This window comes from Ochotona princeps, chromosome 29 (genome assembly GCF_030435755.1).
Source record: "Ochotona princeps isolate mOchPri1 chromosome 29, mOchPri1.hap1, whole genome shotgun sequence".
NCBI lineage: Eukaryota > Metazoa > Chordata > Mammalia > Lagomorpha > Ochotonidae > Ochotona > Ochotona princeps.
In genome coordinates this window covers 21,147,979-21,165,457 of record NC_080860.1, presented here as the reverse complement: position 1 = coordinate 21,165,457, position 17,479 = coordinate 21,147,979, and the positions used below count along the sequence as shown (strand labels likewise).

At 41.0% G+C, this 17,479-nt stretch overlaps 1 protein-coding gene across 1 annotated transcript in view; it reads left to right on the top strand.

The window, feature by feature from the left end:
• LOC101527740 (contactin-associated protein-like 5) overlaps positions 1 to 17,133 on the top strand; it is a 308,863-nt gene extending 291,730 nt beyond the window's left edge. Inside the window, exons 19-22 of the mRNA XM_058657017.1 lie at positions 775 to 862; positions 10,825 to 11,043; positions 14,381 to 14,452; positions 16,937 to 17,133. Of these exons, the coding sequence (XP_058513000.1) occupies positions 775 to 862; positions 10,825 to 11,043; positions 14,381 to 14,452; positions 16,937 to 17,127 (570 nt within the window). The 3' untranslated portion in view covers positions 17,128 to 17,133. The remainder of the gene's footprint in view (positions 1 to 774; positions 863 to 10,824; positions 11,044 to 14,380; positions 14,453 to 16,936) is intronic.
• Positions 17,134 to 17,479: the final 346 nt, after the last annotated feature.

Genomic DNA, 17,479 nt, shown 5'->3' with positions numbered 1-17,479 from the left:
CATATGCCCATTTCATCATATTCTGAGAAGGAATAGATTTGAGTGACATATTAGAATTTTGTCTTATGCATTCCAGTTGTTCAACATATAGTAACCATTATAAATAGCAAGCATGTCTTCACATACCACAGGTCATTCCAAAGGCTCTTCCCTAAAGCAATTCTACATAGCACCAGACGTTCTCTGGAGGGGCAGTTACTCAGGACTGCAAGGTCCTTGACCCTGGGCAAAGTCACAGGTCTGTTCTTTCAGGCCACATCTTTTCACATGTTTCACAAAGAAAAATTAAACGGGTATTTTGTGTGTATTATGGGAGAATTAGACATTTCTTTCTTTTTTTCATTATTTCTATGTTGAATGGTTTTTAGAGAGTTGATTAGGGTGATCAGGGTCAAGGGCTACAGGAAGGTGGGTGAGATCACCATTTCCACATTCTCTTTTTTTCCTTCTTGTATCTGGGGAGAAGCCACACCCAGCCTCCCACCCATCCCAGGGTCCCCAAAGTGGGGCATGCTCCAAGGGTCCTGCTCAAGAGGTTTTGATAGTTCAACAGTTCTGAATTGCTGCCTGTCTTGCCCCTCCAACCACAGTGAAATCTCTCCAGAATCCACTGGTTGACATAGTCCACCTTAGACTCAGTGAGACATTTCTAATCTCTCCAGAGAGAAAATCCTGCTCTGCGTGTTTTCTTCCAGCTGTTTCTGGATGAGAGTGTTTTAAATGCCCTTCATCTGTAAACTTCAGCTCACAGCTCTCTGTTCTGTTTTGTGGCAGGTAGACCAGCAACTCCGGCTCAGCTATAACTTCTCTCCAGAAGCTGAACTCGGGACTGCAAGGTCCTTGACCCTGGGCAAAGTCACAGGTCTGTTCTTTCAGGCCACACCTTTTCACTGGGCTTAGTTAACATAAACAAACCAATGGAATGATTGTCAAGGGGGAGATTCAAATCCGGAGCCTTAAGCTCCATCTAAGATCTGTCATTAAGACTGTTGTAGGAAATGCTGAGCTGTGTCCGTGGTAAGAATGGAACTGGCTTTTATGTTATTTTATAATAGTTGAAAGAGGTACGTTCATAAGGGAATTAAGTCAAATTATTCAGGTTTGCTTAATTGTAACTTTGATTTATTGTTTAACATTTTGCTTCTTTTGCTTTTATATACCTACATATATTTATAGCATATATTTACATATGTCACTTATATTTAATGTAAGTCAAGTTGTCCAAAGATTTGCACAACTATCAGCTGGTTAAAACCCATAGTAATTATACAAGGATTGAAATTTCCCGTTGTCATAATTTCTACTTTAATGTGTATATATATATTTCTTTTTAAAATTAATGTATCTATTGATGTTTTGCTTTGCCTGGCATTTGCCTATTTTTTCCTAATTGTTTTACTTTTAAACTTTTTTTCCTGAATCCTTATACAAAGCACTATAAAGAATATACAACTTTGTAAAAATTATTTTTATACTCAATCTGGCCATCTCTGCTTTAGAATTTTCTTCTTTTTTACGTTACTCTTTTTTCATTTTGATTTTTTATGATACAGTTCCATAGGCTCAGGAATTGCCCCTTCTTCCTTCCCCATTATTACAATAGTATACTCCTTCAACAAGTCACAAGTCCATCATTCTGTTATTGAAGCGTATCCTGACATGGTAGGTGTAGACAATGTAGGACATCCAGCATCCTATTATCAAGATATACTTCACACTTTCTTTGGGAAATTAAAAGATGCATGTCCTTTTCCTTTGGCAGTTTATGTGTGGAATTTGTGTTTTGTCTTTGCTCCAAGATTTCTTGGGATTTGTATTAAATTCTATCTTATATGGTCACAATGCAATGTACAAAACATTCTGTCCATCTTTTAACCCATGATGTGGGTTCTTGTGAAAGCTCTTTGAGACGATCTGTAGGGTACTCTGCTATACAACTACCCTCAAAGCATCACAACCAGTTCTCCCAGGAGGTTAGAGAAGATCTCTGAGGGTGACAGAGACTTGTGTGCACCATGACGTAGCTTCATGGAGAAGTTGGAGAGGCGGGACCCTGATGCTTCTCTCACGGATCCTTGGGGTTCATGCAGGGGATGTAACTCCCAGACCAGAACAAGCATCCAGAAACCTGACTGCATAGGATTCTGAAAATTATTACCTGCAGTTTCTCAAGTGGTATTTGAGTGAACCAATCAATGTGCAAGGATGTCTGGACAGAATTGTGTTTATTTCCTATTCCGTCTCCTCTCTGGTTAAGAATAAGACTCTCTGTGAACACTGCTTGCTTTGACTACTGTACACAGATGTTTGTTTTGTCCATTCTTCTTTCCACCAGATTCTGGAAGCTTTCGTAAACCCTTGATACGAAAAGAAAATGCTCCTTCTTGCATTTTGATTCCTGGAGGATAATTTTCGTAGACACATAATTTTGTAGGGAAGGAGAGCTGGTCTCAGCTGTTGAGATGCGGTGCTGTGACAAGGCAGGTTGGCACTAACTCCGCTGCAGCGATTGCCTACCGCCATGTGTCCCCAGCTCTGCATTCAGTGAGAGCAGCCCACCGTCTGTCCAGATCGAGAGCTTACACATGCAGACTGTGAGGACTGCTGGTCGGCACTGCTCACCCCTGCTTCTGAGGGTGCCCCTCTAAAACTTTCTCAGTGCATCATGGACTTTAGGCTTCAGTGGTTGTGATCGAATCACCTGCTGTTGGTCTGTCCTAATTGTTTCTTAATTACAAATCTTACATTCAGAAACTCACAATTCTGTCATGCATCATCTCAGACCATCATGGAGTGAAACCAGAGACCAATAAGTCCAACTACCTCAGATGACAGGCAAAGACCTGGAGACTAAATAATGTGCTCCTAGAACAGTGAGTTATAGAAGAAATAAAAAAAAAATTGTGTGAAGCAAAGGAAGGCACCAATACAACATATCAAAACTTATAGGACGTAATCAAGACAGTGCTAAGAAGAGAGCTCATCTCAATTAACGCTTATGCTAAGAAATTAGAGAAGCACCAAGTAAATGAGCTAAGCATATATTTGAAGGAGCTGGGAAAACAACAGCAAAGCCATCCCAAGATGAGCAGGAAATAGATAAATAACAAAAAAGGAGTGGAAATAAACCAAAGAGACCAAAAGAACAACGCGTAAGATCAATGAACCAAAGAGCTGGTTGTTTGAGAAAATCAACAAAATAGACACTCCTCTAGCCCGAATAATCAAAAAAAAAAAAGAAAGAAAGAAAGGAGGAAGAAGACACAAATCAATAGGATCAGAAATGAGAAAGGAAATATAACAGCAGATACCTCAGATATACACAGAATTATTAGGAACTTTTACAAGCAATTATATGCCAATGAATTTAAAAAAAAAATTACAGTACCAAGGATTTAAGTAACATGAATAATGTGTCGATGGAGAAATGAAAAAAACAAAGAACAAACACAAAAGTTTCTTAGAGAAAACCAATATTTGGGATTGATGTATTTCATTGAATAATGGTCTCTAGTTGGGCCACTTTGGTTGCAGATGGTAGAATTTCTTTTGTTGTTGTTTGTTTGTTTTGTTTTGTTTAATGGCTGAGTAGTGTTCCATGGAGCAGATGTACCACAATTTCTTTAACCACTCCTCTTTGGACGGGCATCTGGGTTGTGTCCATGTCTTTGTTATTGTAATTGTGCTACTCTAAATGTGGGATTTCAGATCCGTTTCTCACATGCAGTTTTCATTTCCTTTGGATACATTTCTAGGAATGGGATAGCTGGGTCATATGGCCGGTTTGTTTGGAGGGCTCCAAACAGGAAACAGAATCATCTACGCTAAGTTTGCATTTTTGATTCTCCAGAAATATTGGTGGTCATTGATAAGTCATTGGGTCTTGTTGCTAATTTTATTCTTTTGTTTACTGACATGTCCTGACTTTTCAAGGATGATACTTAGTTCCGGTCTATTGTATTATCAGGTTCAAAAGAACATAGCATTACACACAAATGTACAATGCTATATATACATGAGATAAAAAAGCAAATTGAAGAAAGTCATCCATTTGGACAAAATAATCCATTCCTGGAAAATTACTCTATTCCTTTGAAACTGTAGCTTGACTTTACTCAGCTTCACAGAGGGTGAGTTAACCTGGATTAGCCAGGCACAGTCACAGCAATATAGACTGGTGGACTGATATATAATTGGAACATCTTGCAACTTTTAAAAGAAGCTACCATTTCTGCTCTTTCTTGATTTTTTTTTCTGAGCCTTGTTTCTCCTACTTCATTTTGCCAATATGCATGATAAAATTTGACTTCAACATTTCAGAAATGTTATTTTTTTTTTCATGGAATTTCAAATTCAAGAATTATTTTAACTTTCCTGAGAGGAGATTCCTTCCACATTTAGAAGTATTACCTTTTAAATACAGAAATATATTCAAGTTTCAATGGAAAGAACTGTAGGACTGTCTGTAGCCAGATTCTGAACAGACATTAAAACAGGTTTTTCACTCAGGCGTGTTGGCAGCCAGTGTTTGTTAATCCCCTGCCTGCTTGCCAGCGTGCTAAGACCCAGGCTTAGAACTGGCAGCGACATTGTTTTCCTGCTAGGCTATCTGATCGCCATGGAGCAGCAAAAATTCATTTGGCCCAAAAAGCCTTCTGCAAATTGGAGGCCAGACTTCTTAAGCTCCACAAAACCAGCTAATGTGTAGATGGCCTATGCACCCTTGTCTGTGTTTTTTCATCCCTTAAGCTAGAGTTGGTCCTGGCTGTGTCTACAGAATGAGGTCCTGTACTGCTTGTCAAGCTCTCAAGTCACAATTTGGAAGCTTCTATCTCTGGGTCAACCGTACTGTGCTGTTGGGTGTTTCTGCAAGCTTTTATCAGGGGTGAATTACAACTGCCATTTTTAGAAGGTGCAGCAGAATGCATGTGTCTAAATTAGAGGGGCATGCTGAAAGCACCTGTTCCAAAAAACTTGACTCCAGTTTCTTTCCTTTTTTTTTTTTTAATATTGAACAAAGATTGGGCCTGTCTATAAGTTCAAATTTATTCCATTAGTATTCCCTTGGGGAAGAAATTCTAGAGCGTGAAATCTTAGTTTTAAAGACAAACTGACCTCTCCGTATATCTCTTTCCTCTAATTAATTATTGCATGATTTTTGTAGTTCCTCAGTAGGATGAAGACAATGATTATCTTTAACTCATTTAATTCGTAGAATTGTATAAAGATTCCATGAAACACTAAATACAAAGTACTTGATATTTTGCAAATACTCAATGTTGGTCTAACTTTTCGTTAGATTTTTTTTTGTTTCAATTTCTTAAAAAAAAAAAATTGAAACAGAGTGACTGAGAGAGAAGGGGAAGAGTTCTTGCATTTGCTGATTGACTCAACAAATGCCCACACTGGTTGTGGCTGGGCCAGGACAAAGCCGGGGGTTGGAAATTTGATCTGGTCCTCTTGCATGCTGGAAGGGACCTGAGTAAGTTGGCCCCCTTCTGTTGCTTTCCCATGCACATGAACAGGACCCTAGTCAGTAGCGGAATAGTGGGCTAGCTTTCCAGTGTGGAATACTGGCTTCACAACGGGCAGTTTAACATCTGACCCATTTGTGATTGTTCAAGATTGTAGAACACAGAGAATTGGTTCATTTTTAACAGGTCCGGAATGGTGGCCCTAGGGTAAATTGTAAGTATTCTTTACAGGAGGATGGGGTAAGCTGTAAATGTTCTGTACATGAGCACTTGTAAACCATGCTGAGTAGTGAACCAATGAGCGTGGTTGAAGACTGTTGAGTGTTGTTTCAAGGGTAGGTTGAATTCAGTGCAAACAACAGCAGCTACAGTGGGTCTTAGCCGAAAAGGCAGGAAGCAATGACAAGGACACCTGAAAAGAACATCAGGGTTCCAATGTAGGATCCACTGGATTCAGAAATTCAAACATTACCATCCTTTAGTCTTGGTCCACCTGTTGCTCACTTCCTCTGTGGTTCCATCAACTCTTAGTAGGGCCGATCAGGCATGATCACAGTAGTAATGAAAGTGAAGTTAGCAACAAGGCATCATCTCAAGACAAGAGATAGTGTTGTTTTAAAGCTTGATTTGTTTATTTTTATTGGAAAGGCAGATTTACAGAAAGAAGGAGAGACAGAAAGAGCTTTCCATCTGCTGGTTCGTTCCCTGGATGACCATTACAGCTGAAACTAAGCCCGCACAAAGCTAGGAGCCAGAAACTAGGCGCGTCTCCCAGGCCCCCCACATGCGTGCAGGGTCCCAAAGTCCTGAGCCATCCTCTGCTACCTTCCCAAGAGTTAAGCAGGTACCTTAATGGAACGTGGAGCAATTGGAACATGAACTAGCACCAGAATGGGATGCTGGTACTTGCAGACAGAAGATCAGGCATTTGAGCCACTGTACCAGCCCTGATATATTTAAGAAGTGTCAGAAGAAGTTCTTGGATTCAGTTCAGATCCATTTGTAACAGCCGATTGAGTCCAAGCAGTTGGAATTCTCCGAGGAGTCTGCTGTATGTTAAGTGAGTGTGTTGACAATGGGAAAGGGTTATTTCTAAAAATGAAATTGGGCTGCTTTCAACAGAGTCAAGTGAGATGCACTGTGGAAGAATTGACTGATGCAGAGACATGACTTCACACCTTTGGATTCTTCTCGTTATCCTTCAAGCAGGATGGAAAGGAATGCAGGAACAAGGATAAACTTTAGATTGTGCACAAGCCTTTGCAAATGGACTGTGCTGGTACCCATCAACAAACCTTCAACAGAGGGAAAAAACAAACCCTTGAGAGATGCTCTTTTAAGAAATCGATGTCCCCTGGACAAACTTGTAGCTAAACTTATTCATTTCAAACACACAGGTTTCTTAAGTAGAATGAATCATTCTTTAAGACCCTACTGAATACTAATTAAAATGATCCTTGGAATGGATGTTTAGCCCAGCAGCTAAGATCTGGCATTCCACTTAAGTGTGCATAGCTCTGGCTCCTGACTTCAACTTTCTTTTCATGCACATTTGGAGAGAGCAGGTGCAGGTTCTTGAGATGAATCCCTACCACTCTTGGAGAGTTCTCGATTGAGTTCTTATTTCCCGGCTGCAGTCCTAGTTCTGTGCCATTGCCATTGGGGAACAAACCAGAGGATGGGAACTCTGTCCCTCTCTGCCTTGCCCTCTCTCCCTCTCCGCCTCTCTCTCTCTCTCTTTATTTTTTTCTCTCTGCTTCTCAAAAAAGAAAAAAAATCCCAGACTATAGCCGCCCTTGCCTCATATTATATTATTTTGTGTGAATTTCCTATATTCTATCTAGATAATTCTTGGTTCTGTGTCCCTGAGTAATAAAATGCTTCACATTTATTCATTTAACCAAACTTTCCATATCATGAAGTGGCACACTATGCAGTACATCCTAAAATCTCAGATTTTGGTAGTCATCTTGATTTCCCAGATAGATTTACATTGTGTTTTCCACTTAGTAGATAATCAATTATGAATTGCAATTAGGTTACATGGGATTTTTTTTTGCTGTTGTCTATTTTAAAAGAATGAACTGTATTCCCTCCTTGGAGAAATGCAGTAGACAGTCTAATTTCTCATCATACCATGGGATTGTGGGTTAACTTCTGATTTATGATGCAATTTCATGTCTGCATGTTAATCTCTCCATGACGGGAGTGCAGGCCTGATTGGCGCTTCGTGTTTGCTCTGAGCTACGTTAAGTCCTCTTTCTGTGGGAGCAAATGAGCTCTTCAACACAGGGCCTGGAGTGGCTCATTTACATGCAACACTTGTCTGCCCCATGGACTAGCAGGCCGGAATGAATGAAGCCAAAGAGAGTGAATGAACACAGACTTTTAGAACATAAGGTGTCCTTAGCTTGGAGGGGCTGCCTCTCATCTGGAAGGCTGGTGGTGTTGAAAGGAAACATTGGACTTGACACACCTCTGCCTGGAGGTTTTGTGCCTTCAACCCGATGCCAAGGGAGCTGATGGACATCGATGGAATGCTCACACTAGTTAATTCAAATAAGGATCATCACCCATTAACAAATACTGTGCATGTATTTACAAAAAAAAAAAAAAGCCAAACTCCTCACATCCTGCCTAACGTAAAAATTGTTTTTTAAAGAAAGATTTCCAGAGTGAGGGTGAAAATATTAAAGTTTTACAAGTTTGGGATATGTCTTGTGAGATATGATTAAACACTAGGCTTTACTCACTGTAACCAAATAATAATAAACAGAGTAAAATTCATAACATGAAAATATCAAAAGCTAACAGTTAATACTTGTGTTGCTATTTAATGATAGCCTTTCTAAACCCTTTATTTATGGTAACTCACTTGCTTTTCTTAGTGTTATTCAGAAATAAATAGCGAAGTTCTTTGTACAGTTGTTGATGAGAAGATGAAGTCATAGATTGTGTAAATTGTTTGATCTGTAGCCAGGAGCCAGGAACCTGTTCCAGGTCTCCCACACAGGTGCAGGCTCCCAAGGCTTGCTTTCCCAGGCCACAAGCAGGGAGCTGGATAGGAAGTGGAGCTGCCGGGATTAGAACCAGTGCCCATATGGGATCCTGGTGCGTTCAAGGCGAGGACTTTAGCCTCTAAGCCACGGCACCAGGCTTTATTTTTTAATTTTTAAATTAGTTATTTGCATTGCTATATATCTGTCATATATTATGTTCCTTTGTCTATCCATCTACATATATCTATCTATCCATCTACATATATGTGTGTGAGACAGAGACACACAGAGAGAGAAAGTTTCAGCATGAGAAGAATATAGCACATTGTGTATGGGTTAATGTGGAATGAGCCTTTTTGGGGGGATTCTAACTGCAGCACTGACTCCTGTGACCTAGGCAAGTTCTTTACCTCACTGGATTGTAGTTCTCTTAATGAGAGGACGATGTATATTTTTTAATCATTTGCTTTGGTCAACTGGACAATAATCCAGATGTGATGACTACCATGATGTGGAACAGCCAACATATATTTTGCTAGCAATAATGGCAAAATGTGTATAGCACACCAAATCATTGAACTCAGCTCTTGCAGTTTGACAATGGCATTGGATTGGTTTGCCTTCCACAGATAAGTGGAATTCCCACTCCTTGCATGAAACCGCTTGGATTTTACTTGTTTGTTCTGCTCTGTGCAGGTGGATGGGGTGATTATTGTGGGTGTGTCTGCCACTGGTGGAGGCAGAAGAATGGGCAATATTATCTTCGTAATGGAATCGTATTTTAAAGACGAAGCCCAAACCAACCAGACATTATTCGAACTTACACTTTTGGGAGGAAAGCCGCATGTGATGAATGATAACTGTGTGGCACTCAGTGAGTCAACCAAGCCTAGAATTATAGACTCCATTCTGATAATTGTGGAGTATAACTACTATCCCTCTCCCAATATGGCATGGGCTTAACCATAAGGCCCCCAATACAGAACCTGAGTCTTGTTAGGCCTCTGTCCTTCTTGTTGACGTATCAGAGCTCCCGAATATACGATGAAGGGGTATGTGAATGCATACTTGTGTAACCAAATCACGGTGAAGGATCTGGTGGGCTTTCGTGTTATATTTGATTTTATGCGATGCCACTAGCATTTGGTGCCCTGAACTGTTTGAGTTTGTGGAAACTTACGATTATGAGAATGTTCAATTAGTTACAGATGATTTTTTTTTAATTTTCTCATAAGAATGTAGGTATGCTAAATTGATCAAATTTAAGTAGCTACTGGTGGGGAAGGATAAAATGAGGGTAAGGATTAGAAATCTCATTGTTAAAGAATATTTTCAAATGTTTCCTTCCACATTTCCATCATATGTTTGCCTTAAATTTGCCAAAATAATGCATGCTTAGAGATCAATGGAGGGGTTCTCTGATCATTTATGAATCAAAATAAAATTATAGCCCACCTGGAAGATAGAAACATCCCTCCCCTTTCCAGAAAACAAATAGATTAGAGTCATGAAATTATATTTTGAATCATCTAGGGTCTATTTAAAACATTACATCTTTAAGAAAAAAAACAAACCTCACTCTTCATTGCCTGCCATTTTATCTAATTGCATCACATCAATTTGCCCAAATGGCCCACTTTAAGAGAAGGAAATGAGACACCAAGCGATCTTCTACAAACCTTGAAGAAAATGACATATTTGATCTTACTGTGAATCACAAATGATGCATGCCAGTTTTTACAATGATTCAAAAATCCTCTGGGAGGCTTAATGCTGGCACAGAGAATCCATGCTCATCAAACAGTACAATGAACAAAACCAAGCAGGTAGAAGTCTGTGTGGAAAGGAGTGTTGATAAGTGGCTTTTACAGTGAAACTACTGCGTATCAGGGAAAATCCTTTTCACTTCTAATCTCTCTCTCACATCTATCTATCTATATTATATAATCTTTTTAACCTCTTGCAGTATTTTTTAGTGCAACACGTAATGAGAGCCACAGTAGACTTAATTATCGCAATCATCCATAAATAAATGATGACGGAATAATGATACAAATTCTATGGAACTCTTGGAGTATAGAATGGACTACACATGCTTTTGTCACAGTTCATTAAATGCATAAATGAAAATTTTGATATTTCAAACAATTTTATGTCAAAGCGTAGATGGGCCTCAAATTATTTTTTAATGAAATGTGGTGAATATATTGATGGTCTTGGTCGAAATTGCCTTGGGATGGGAGATGAAAAAAGGTGAATTTTCATTAAAGAGTAATCTGTAATTTCATATATTGTTCAGTGTGTGCACTATAGATTTTTTAAAAGACCTCTGATTGGTTTTTATGTTTCAGAGAGCCCTGGCTTGGACTCTGAAGTTGCTAAGGCCAACACTTTGGGTTTCCTCGGATGCCTGTCTTCAGTCCAGTATAACCACATAGCACCGTTGAAGGCAGCCCTGCATCACGCCGCCACTGCTCCTGTGACAGTCCAGGGGACCTTGGCAGAAGCCAGCTGTGGCTCCCTGGTGGATTCCAATGTCAACACAGTGACCACTGAGCATTCTTCATCAGGTACCTTCCAGATAGTGCACCACGGGGATTACCTTATTAACATGATTTTTGGCATCAAGAAGTTTCTAGTTTGAAGAATTGGTTGATCCTACTGAATTCCTGAGTCATACCTGGTTGAAGCTCATGAGTACCCTCTGAGAAAAATAGGAGAATCTCAGAGCATCACCATTCATAAACCTTCTCCTGCTGTACCACTGCTATAATGCCTTTCCTGTTTTAGTCACCACCATCCTCTGTGTCTTCACATGCATCCGGGATTTTAGTCTAGTATGATGCCAGTCACGTGGGCAATGGTCTTTGATCCATGAGTTTTGCCAATGGCTCCCAAGGAACGAAGATACCCTGTGGCTCTCAAAGCCACACCAGGCATTGGGTTGGTCAGGATACAGAAGGAAAGGGGGTAAGCGTGATTTGGTTGTGGTTTGTATGTGAAGGAATGGGCGAGACAGGATAGAACTTGAACCTTAGAATTGGAAATTTAAATTGTTGGGTCAAGATCTGGCTGTAAGGGTGGTCTTCATTTGTCCAACACTTGGCTCTGGGGAGTTGGGCAGCAGTGGAAATATATGCTTGATAGATTTGATTTCAGCATAAGATTGGTTTGGAATATAGCTTTTGGATTGACTGTAGATATATACACTATATTCATAGAAACCAGAAAGTTTTTAAAGACACAAAAGTCCACCAAGTTAAAATTGAGAAATAGGGGCTGACACAGTGCTGCAGTATCTGAGACTTTTGATAAACCTCCCAAGCCACTGTGACATTGCCTGCCATACACAAATTATGGACAATGGCAGTAGACGATAAAAGATGGTTGTTGAGGATCAGCTTGTCTTGGACAAATATTTAGACAGAATCATTCTTTCTAAGACAAGGGGACTGAAAACCAACAGGTGCTTTCCAGTTGTTTAACACGATTTGTGCACTTGGGGAAGACAGAGGCATCCCTGGAATGAGTGTATCACTCCCCTTGAAGTCACCATTCAATAGGTCTTCCTCAACATGATGACGGGCATGACATTTCTCTAAAGATTAAGTTATTTTTATTTGAAAAGCGGATTTACAGACAGCAGTAGAGACAGAATAAGTGAGATCTTGCACCTACTGGCTCATTCCCCAGATGGCTGTAATGGCTGCAGCTGAGTTGATCTGAAGCCAGGAGCACCATATGTGTGCATGGGCCCACGGACTTGAGCCATCCTCTGCTGTTCTGCATGGAGCTATATCAGATGTGCAGCAGCTGAGACACAAACTGGCACCCATATGGGATACCAGCACTTATAGGTGCAGGATTAACATGTGGAGACAATGTTCTGGCTCCCGGGCATACAATTTTTCACAAGTTTGCATGAATGTTATTGATGTTTTCATTGTCTCAGATGCAAGTCATTTATTTTCAGCTTTAGTAAATAGTAATGTTAGAATAAATCAGCTGAGATTATGCACATTAATGTAGTATCATCCAAATATTCTGGCTACTTAGCGATCTGTGCCAAATCAAGGCTTCCTTGGATTTTAAACTTAAAAGGACTTTTCTGGACCAACACTGATGATTTAAGAAAAAGGGAATGAGTTGAATTGTACAGTATGGTTAAGATCTGAAATAGCGAGAGATGTCCAAGAGGGATGTTGACGTGCAAGACAACTAAGTTTTACGGGATGGTAAACTATGGGAATTTGCACAAATGCTTTTAGAGTCTTTTCTTTCTCTGTCTGCCTCCCATTTTGACCATATTCCTTCTCTCTTATTCTCTCCTGAGTTTGCGTTTCCAACCATCCTTTGCATCCCTGATGCCAGATACTTTTACACTTATACATATACACAATCGTGTCACTATCACCCCATTCTTGTCTACACACGTGTGTGTGCATGCTTACCTATGAATCATGCAATCATCTATGTATACCTATACAGACCCAGTCTTTTCTGAAGAGCCACAATGCCACAATCCAGAACTCTTGCCTGTGGCCAGCCCCTCTACCAAATTGCCTTCTCCCTTTGGTCCCATCAACCTCTCTCTCCCAGGTGGGCCTAAAAGTCCTATTACAACACCTTACAAGCCAGAGACTCTGAATCTTCCCATTTTTACAGAGGAGAAAATTTAATACCACGTGACATCACTTATGGTGTCGAGAAACATTGCCATACAAGTTAGTGATCATAGCCAAGAAAGAGATTGTGTTCTATTACCAGTTTTCTTCAATTCCATTGTCTTCCTGGAGGTGGTGAGGTGGAATATATTAATCCTGCATATGACAGTTGAGCCCCAAAAATGACTGGTACAATCTCAGACAAGTTACTTACTAATTTCTAGCAAGATCCCTTATCTTTGAGAGGAAAAATAATGCTCAGGAAATCATTTGCTGAAGATTAAATATTATGGTAATAATATAGGGAATATATATTAAATGTGTAATCCCTCAATATCCTTGAAATTTTACATCTGTTGTATATAAACCTATGCATAGCTACCTGCTTTAACTACAGCCTCATATTATTTTTTTTCTCCAAATATATTTGGAGGCAGTTATTGTGAAACAATGTGTTAAGCCATTGCTTAGAATGCCTGCATCTTAGAGTGTCAGCTGGAGTTCTGGCTACTCTGCTTCCAGTGGAATTTCTTTCTAATGCATCCTGGGTTACAGGACTTGATAAGTCGAGTGCTTGCTCTCCTGCTCACATGTGAGTTCCAGTTTCCTAGTTTTTGCCTGACCCAGCCCCAGTTGTGGCTGGTGTTTGGCGTGTGCACAAGTGGATGGAAGATCCCTGTTTCTGTGTTGCTCTGCCTCTCGGATAGATAAAAATAAATACACGAACATTTAGAAAAAGACCTTGCTTAGTGTCATCAGATTGTTCAGAGCTGGAGCTGGGTGCCTGTTCCCGCACCACACACGGTGGAATACACATAGGACAGCTGTGCTATATGAGCCAGTGCACCTGCAGTGCGCTCCCTCTTTGGCGATGGTGACTCCTGAAGGTGTTGGTCCTCCAGCATTGGTGTCCATCCTTTTGTGGCTTTTGTGCTGGAGCTAAGAAGCTGTTGTAGTGCGGAGTTGCCATTCAGGAATAAAACAAGAGACCCAAGGGCATACAGACAAGGCACTACCATTTTCTGACTCAATAACTTATAAACTACATAGAATCTAATATGCTTTGGAGCTATGGGATGTAGCAGTGTGCAATGCTTCTTTTGTCATGTGTGTTTGTTTTAGTTCCCTCCAAGATGTCAACACACCTGTTTGAGAACATCACGTGTAATCCACAGATCTGTCACATCCTCCCTCTCAGTGCCTTGACTGAAGAGTGAAGTTTGATGTCTCTTCCTCATTTTAGATCCCTTTGGGAAGGCAGATGAGCGAGAACCACTCACCAATGAAGTTCAAAGTGATTCAGCAATAATTGGAGGTAAACTATTCATTGTCACCCAAAGCAGAAAGCACAAAGTCCTCAGCTCTGGGGAAAGTTAGCCAAGGCTGCCTACACAAGGAACCCTAGCCGGGCAGCAGCACAAAGAACCTTCCTCCAGCAGGACACCTGTGCCTGGGTCACCAATGTTTGCTCTCAAAGGCCTACAGGGCTCCGTGGGTCATGCCGTCTCTGGCCCATCAGACAGATGAACAGCAGTCAACGGCTGAAGCATGCATGTTCAGACAAGCCTACATCCTGTTCATCTCATCTAGTTATCACATTTCCTAAAACACAGACAAAAGAAGCCAATAAAACCACCTATGGGGAAGAAACTACATCAGAGCAGACAGATGGGAAGCTGCAGTCCTAGGGGGCTTCCTCCACCAAGCGACTTGGGTTAGATCTGATCAGCAGGGAGACCCCCATCGCAGTGGGTTTCCAATCCAGCTGCACATACGGTAACTGGTGCAGAGCTTGTCTGCTCCACTGCACGCACAGCCCCGCCCCCTGCCGTACTTTTCCATCTTCGCACTGCATGCTTATCCTTTACCCATTTTGATTCTGCCATGACTCAGCTGCTGTCTGCAGTAACTTTTGATTTCCCCATCAGAGGAACTCCTGGTCCTTCATGACTGTTGGATGTCTTTGAAACATTAGCTTCCTCTCCATCTGAGAATGGTAACCCCAGTGGGGGCTCCGCTCAGTACCTTCAAGCTGCCTTGACCAACCCCATACGGAGTTCTTTTAAAAATGGGCAGTATTTGTTCCTTTGACTTCAGGTCAGCCCTGTATTCAGTAGAAGTGTAGGGAATAAAAGACCCCAACTCTCACAGGCTAGCTGCGGAGGTTAACAATCAACAGACAAACAGAAGAGGGGATTCGGCTGTAGGGGCACAAAGGTACACCCTGACAGTATAACTGTAAGCAACAAGAACCATGACTTTTCTATTCTGGGGTTTCCCAAAACCCAACCTGCAGCTCTGCTTCGGGGGGGGAAGATCCAGTCTGATTTTTGCTAGGCGTTAATCAAATGTGAGGGAGAACTTTCCTCTACATCTCCTTCCCGTTAGTTCTCATTTGGCAAATGGGGAAAAGCTCACTTTTTTCACACATTGACCTGGTTATGTGAATCTCTTTAAAGAGCAAGTCACCCCAGCCCCAGAGGAAATATTCTGGAAGCCTGTGCAGCCACTAACTCTGAACACCCCAGGCACTGAAGAAGTGGAAAGCTGTTGCCTGTTTCATTTCTTCTTAAATTGCACAGTCACTCAGGAGAGTCACTCAGAACCACCCATTTTACTCACAGATTTGTTATCTTGGGTACTTTCACTTTACCATGTCCTATAATAGTTGGAGAACATGCTGTTTAAATATGATTTGTAAATGATGTTGAGTGTATATATATTTATACTACACAAACGTGCAGTATTTAAAATGTGGAGATATAAGTATATTCTGAAATATCCTGCAATCTTAATCACAGTCTCAGCTATGAAAAAAAATGTGGAAAACATCCAATCAAAATATTGAATCCTTCAATGACTGTGCACATCATTATGCAGAGTTTGCAAAGACAGCTTCCCAAAGTAGACATTTTATCAATATTTACACCACTTGGGGAAGAAACACAAAGTAGCAACATCGGTCAGTCATTAGGACCAAAGCGATTGTTGCTTATCACAAACGTATTCAACAGTTCTAACTCTGAGAAATCTGTCTTTGTGTTGAGACACATTCTCCTATGTCCACATTCTCACCAGCCCTTTCCTGTCCCAAGGGACTCTGGAAGAACTAGGAATGGCTTATTGGCTTCAGCAGGAACAACTTACAAAATAGAGCAGACAGAATTGCATAGCATCAAAAGAAGGGAAAATTTAATTGGACTGGGCTGAAGCATGCCACGTTCATTGGCTCCGCCTCTCTGCGCGCTAGCCTGTAACCAGCAGGGTGCGTTGTATTGTAAAAATGCCTTAAAATGTTCATGAAGCTTTCATTATTAATGATAGTCTTTAAGGAAAATAAATGTAAGACATAATGCAAATTCACATGCAGATAGCATGCACCTGGATGGGAGATATTTAAATATTCTTTTCAGGATGTTAAGAGATCTTCAACTATTCTATTGGTACATGGTAAAGTGTGCTGATTTCAGATTACAAAAACACCCTGTTCAAAACAGACAGAAAAAAAAGAGAGAAATATCCTACTGTCGCCATCTCTTAATTACAGGATGCCATTCTTAGGCAACTAAGTACGGACAACTCTACATTATTTAAACAGTCTTCCAAACTGGTTAGTCTGAAGGAGGCTTTTCTACGATGAGGGTTGGAGGCCCTGACATGGGTCGTTCTCATTGGTACCTGCCTTGTTGCTTTGTCTTCTTCTCTCACCCACTGCCTCCCTCTGCACACACTGGACAGAAAAGCAGGCAACACTGCCCTTCTCACGTCTAGCCTCTCTCTCCTCTCCCTCTCTCTGCAGGGGTCATAGCACTGGTGATCTTCGTCATCGTTTGCAGCATTGGCATCATGAGCCGCTTCCTGTACCACAAGCAGTCCCATCGCACAAGCCAGATGAAGAAGGAATACCCTGAAAATTTGGACAGCGCCTTCAGAAATGAGATTGACATGCGTAACACAGTGAATGAGTGTAAACAGGAGTATTTCATCTGAAAGTCTGCAGGGTCACCCTCTACTCTTCTTTTTTTTTTTTTTTTTTTTTTTTGGTAGTTCTTGCTATTCCTTTTTCTCCCGCCACTCTAATCGGGATGTTTTCTTGGGTCATTTCTCTTTCTCTGAATTGCTCACCGTTGGGTTTTTGGAACCTACTCAGATACACCACAGCACTAAATCCTTGGACCCAGCCTAGCAGACAAGGCAACTGCAGCTATGGCCTTCCACTCTGACACCTGTCACGGTGAACATGACCTCTCAGGAGACTGATGTTATCGCTCTCAACAAGGAAGGGGCACATGTCTGCGCACATGCGTATGCAGTTTTGTGTTCCTCCGTCTTGTAACCATTC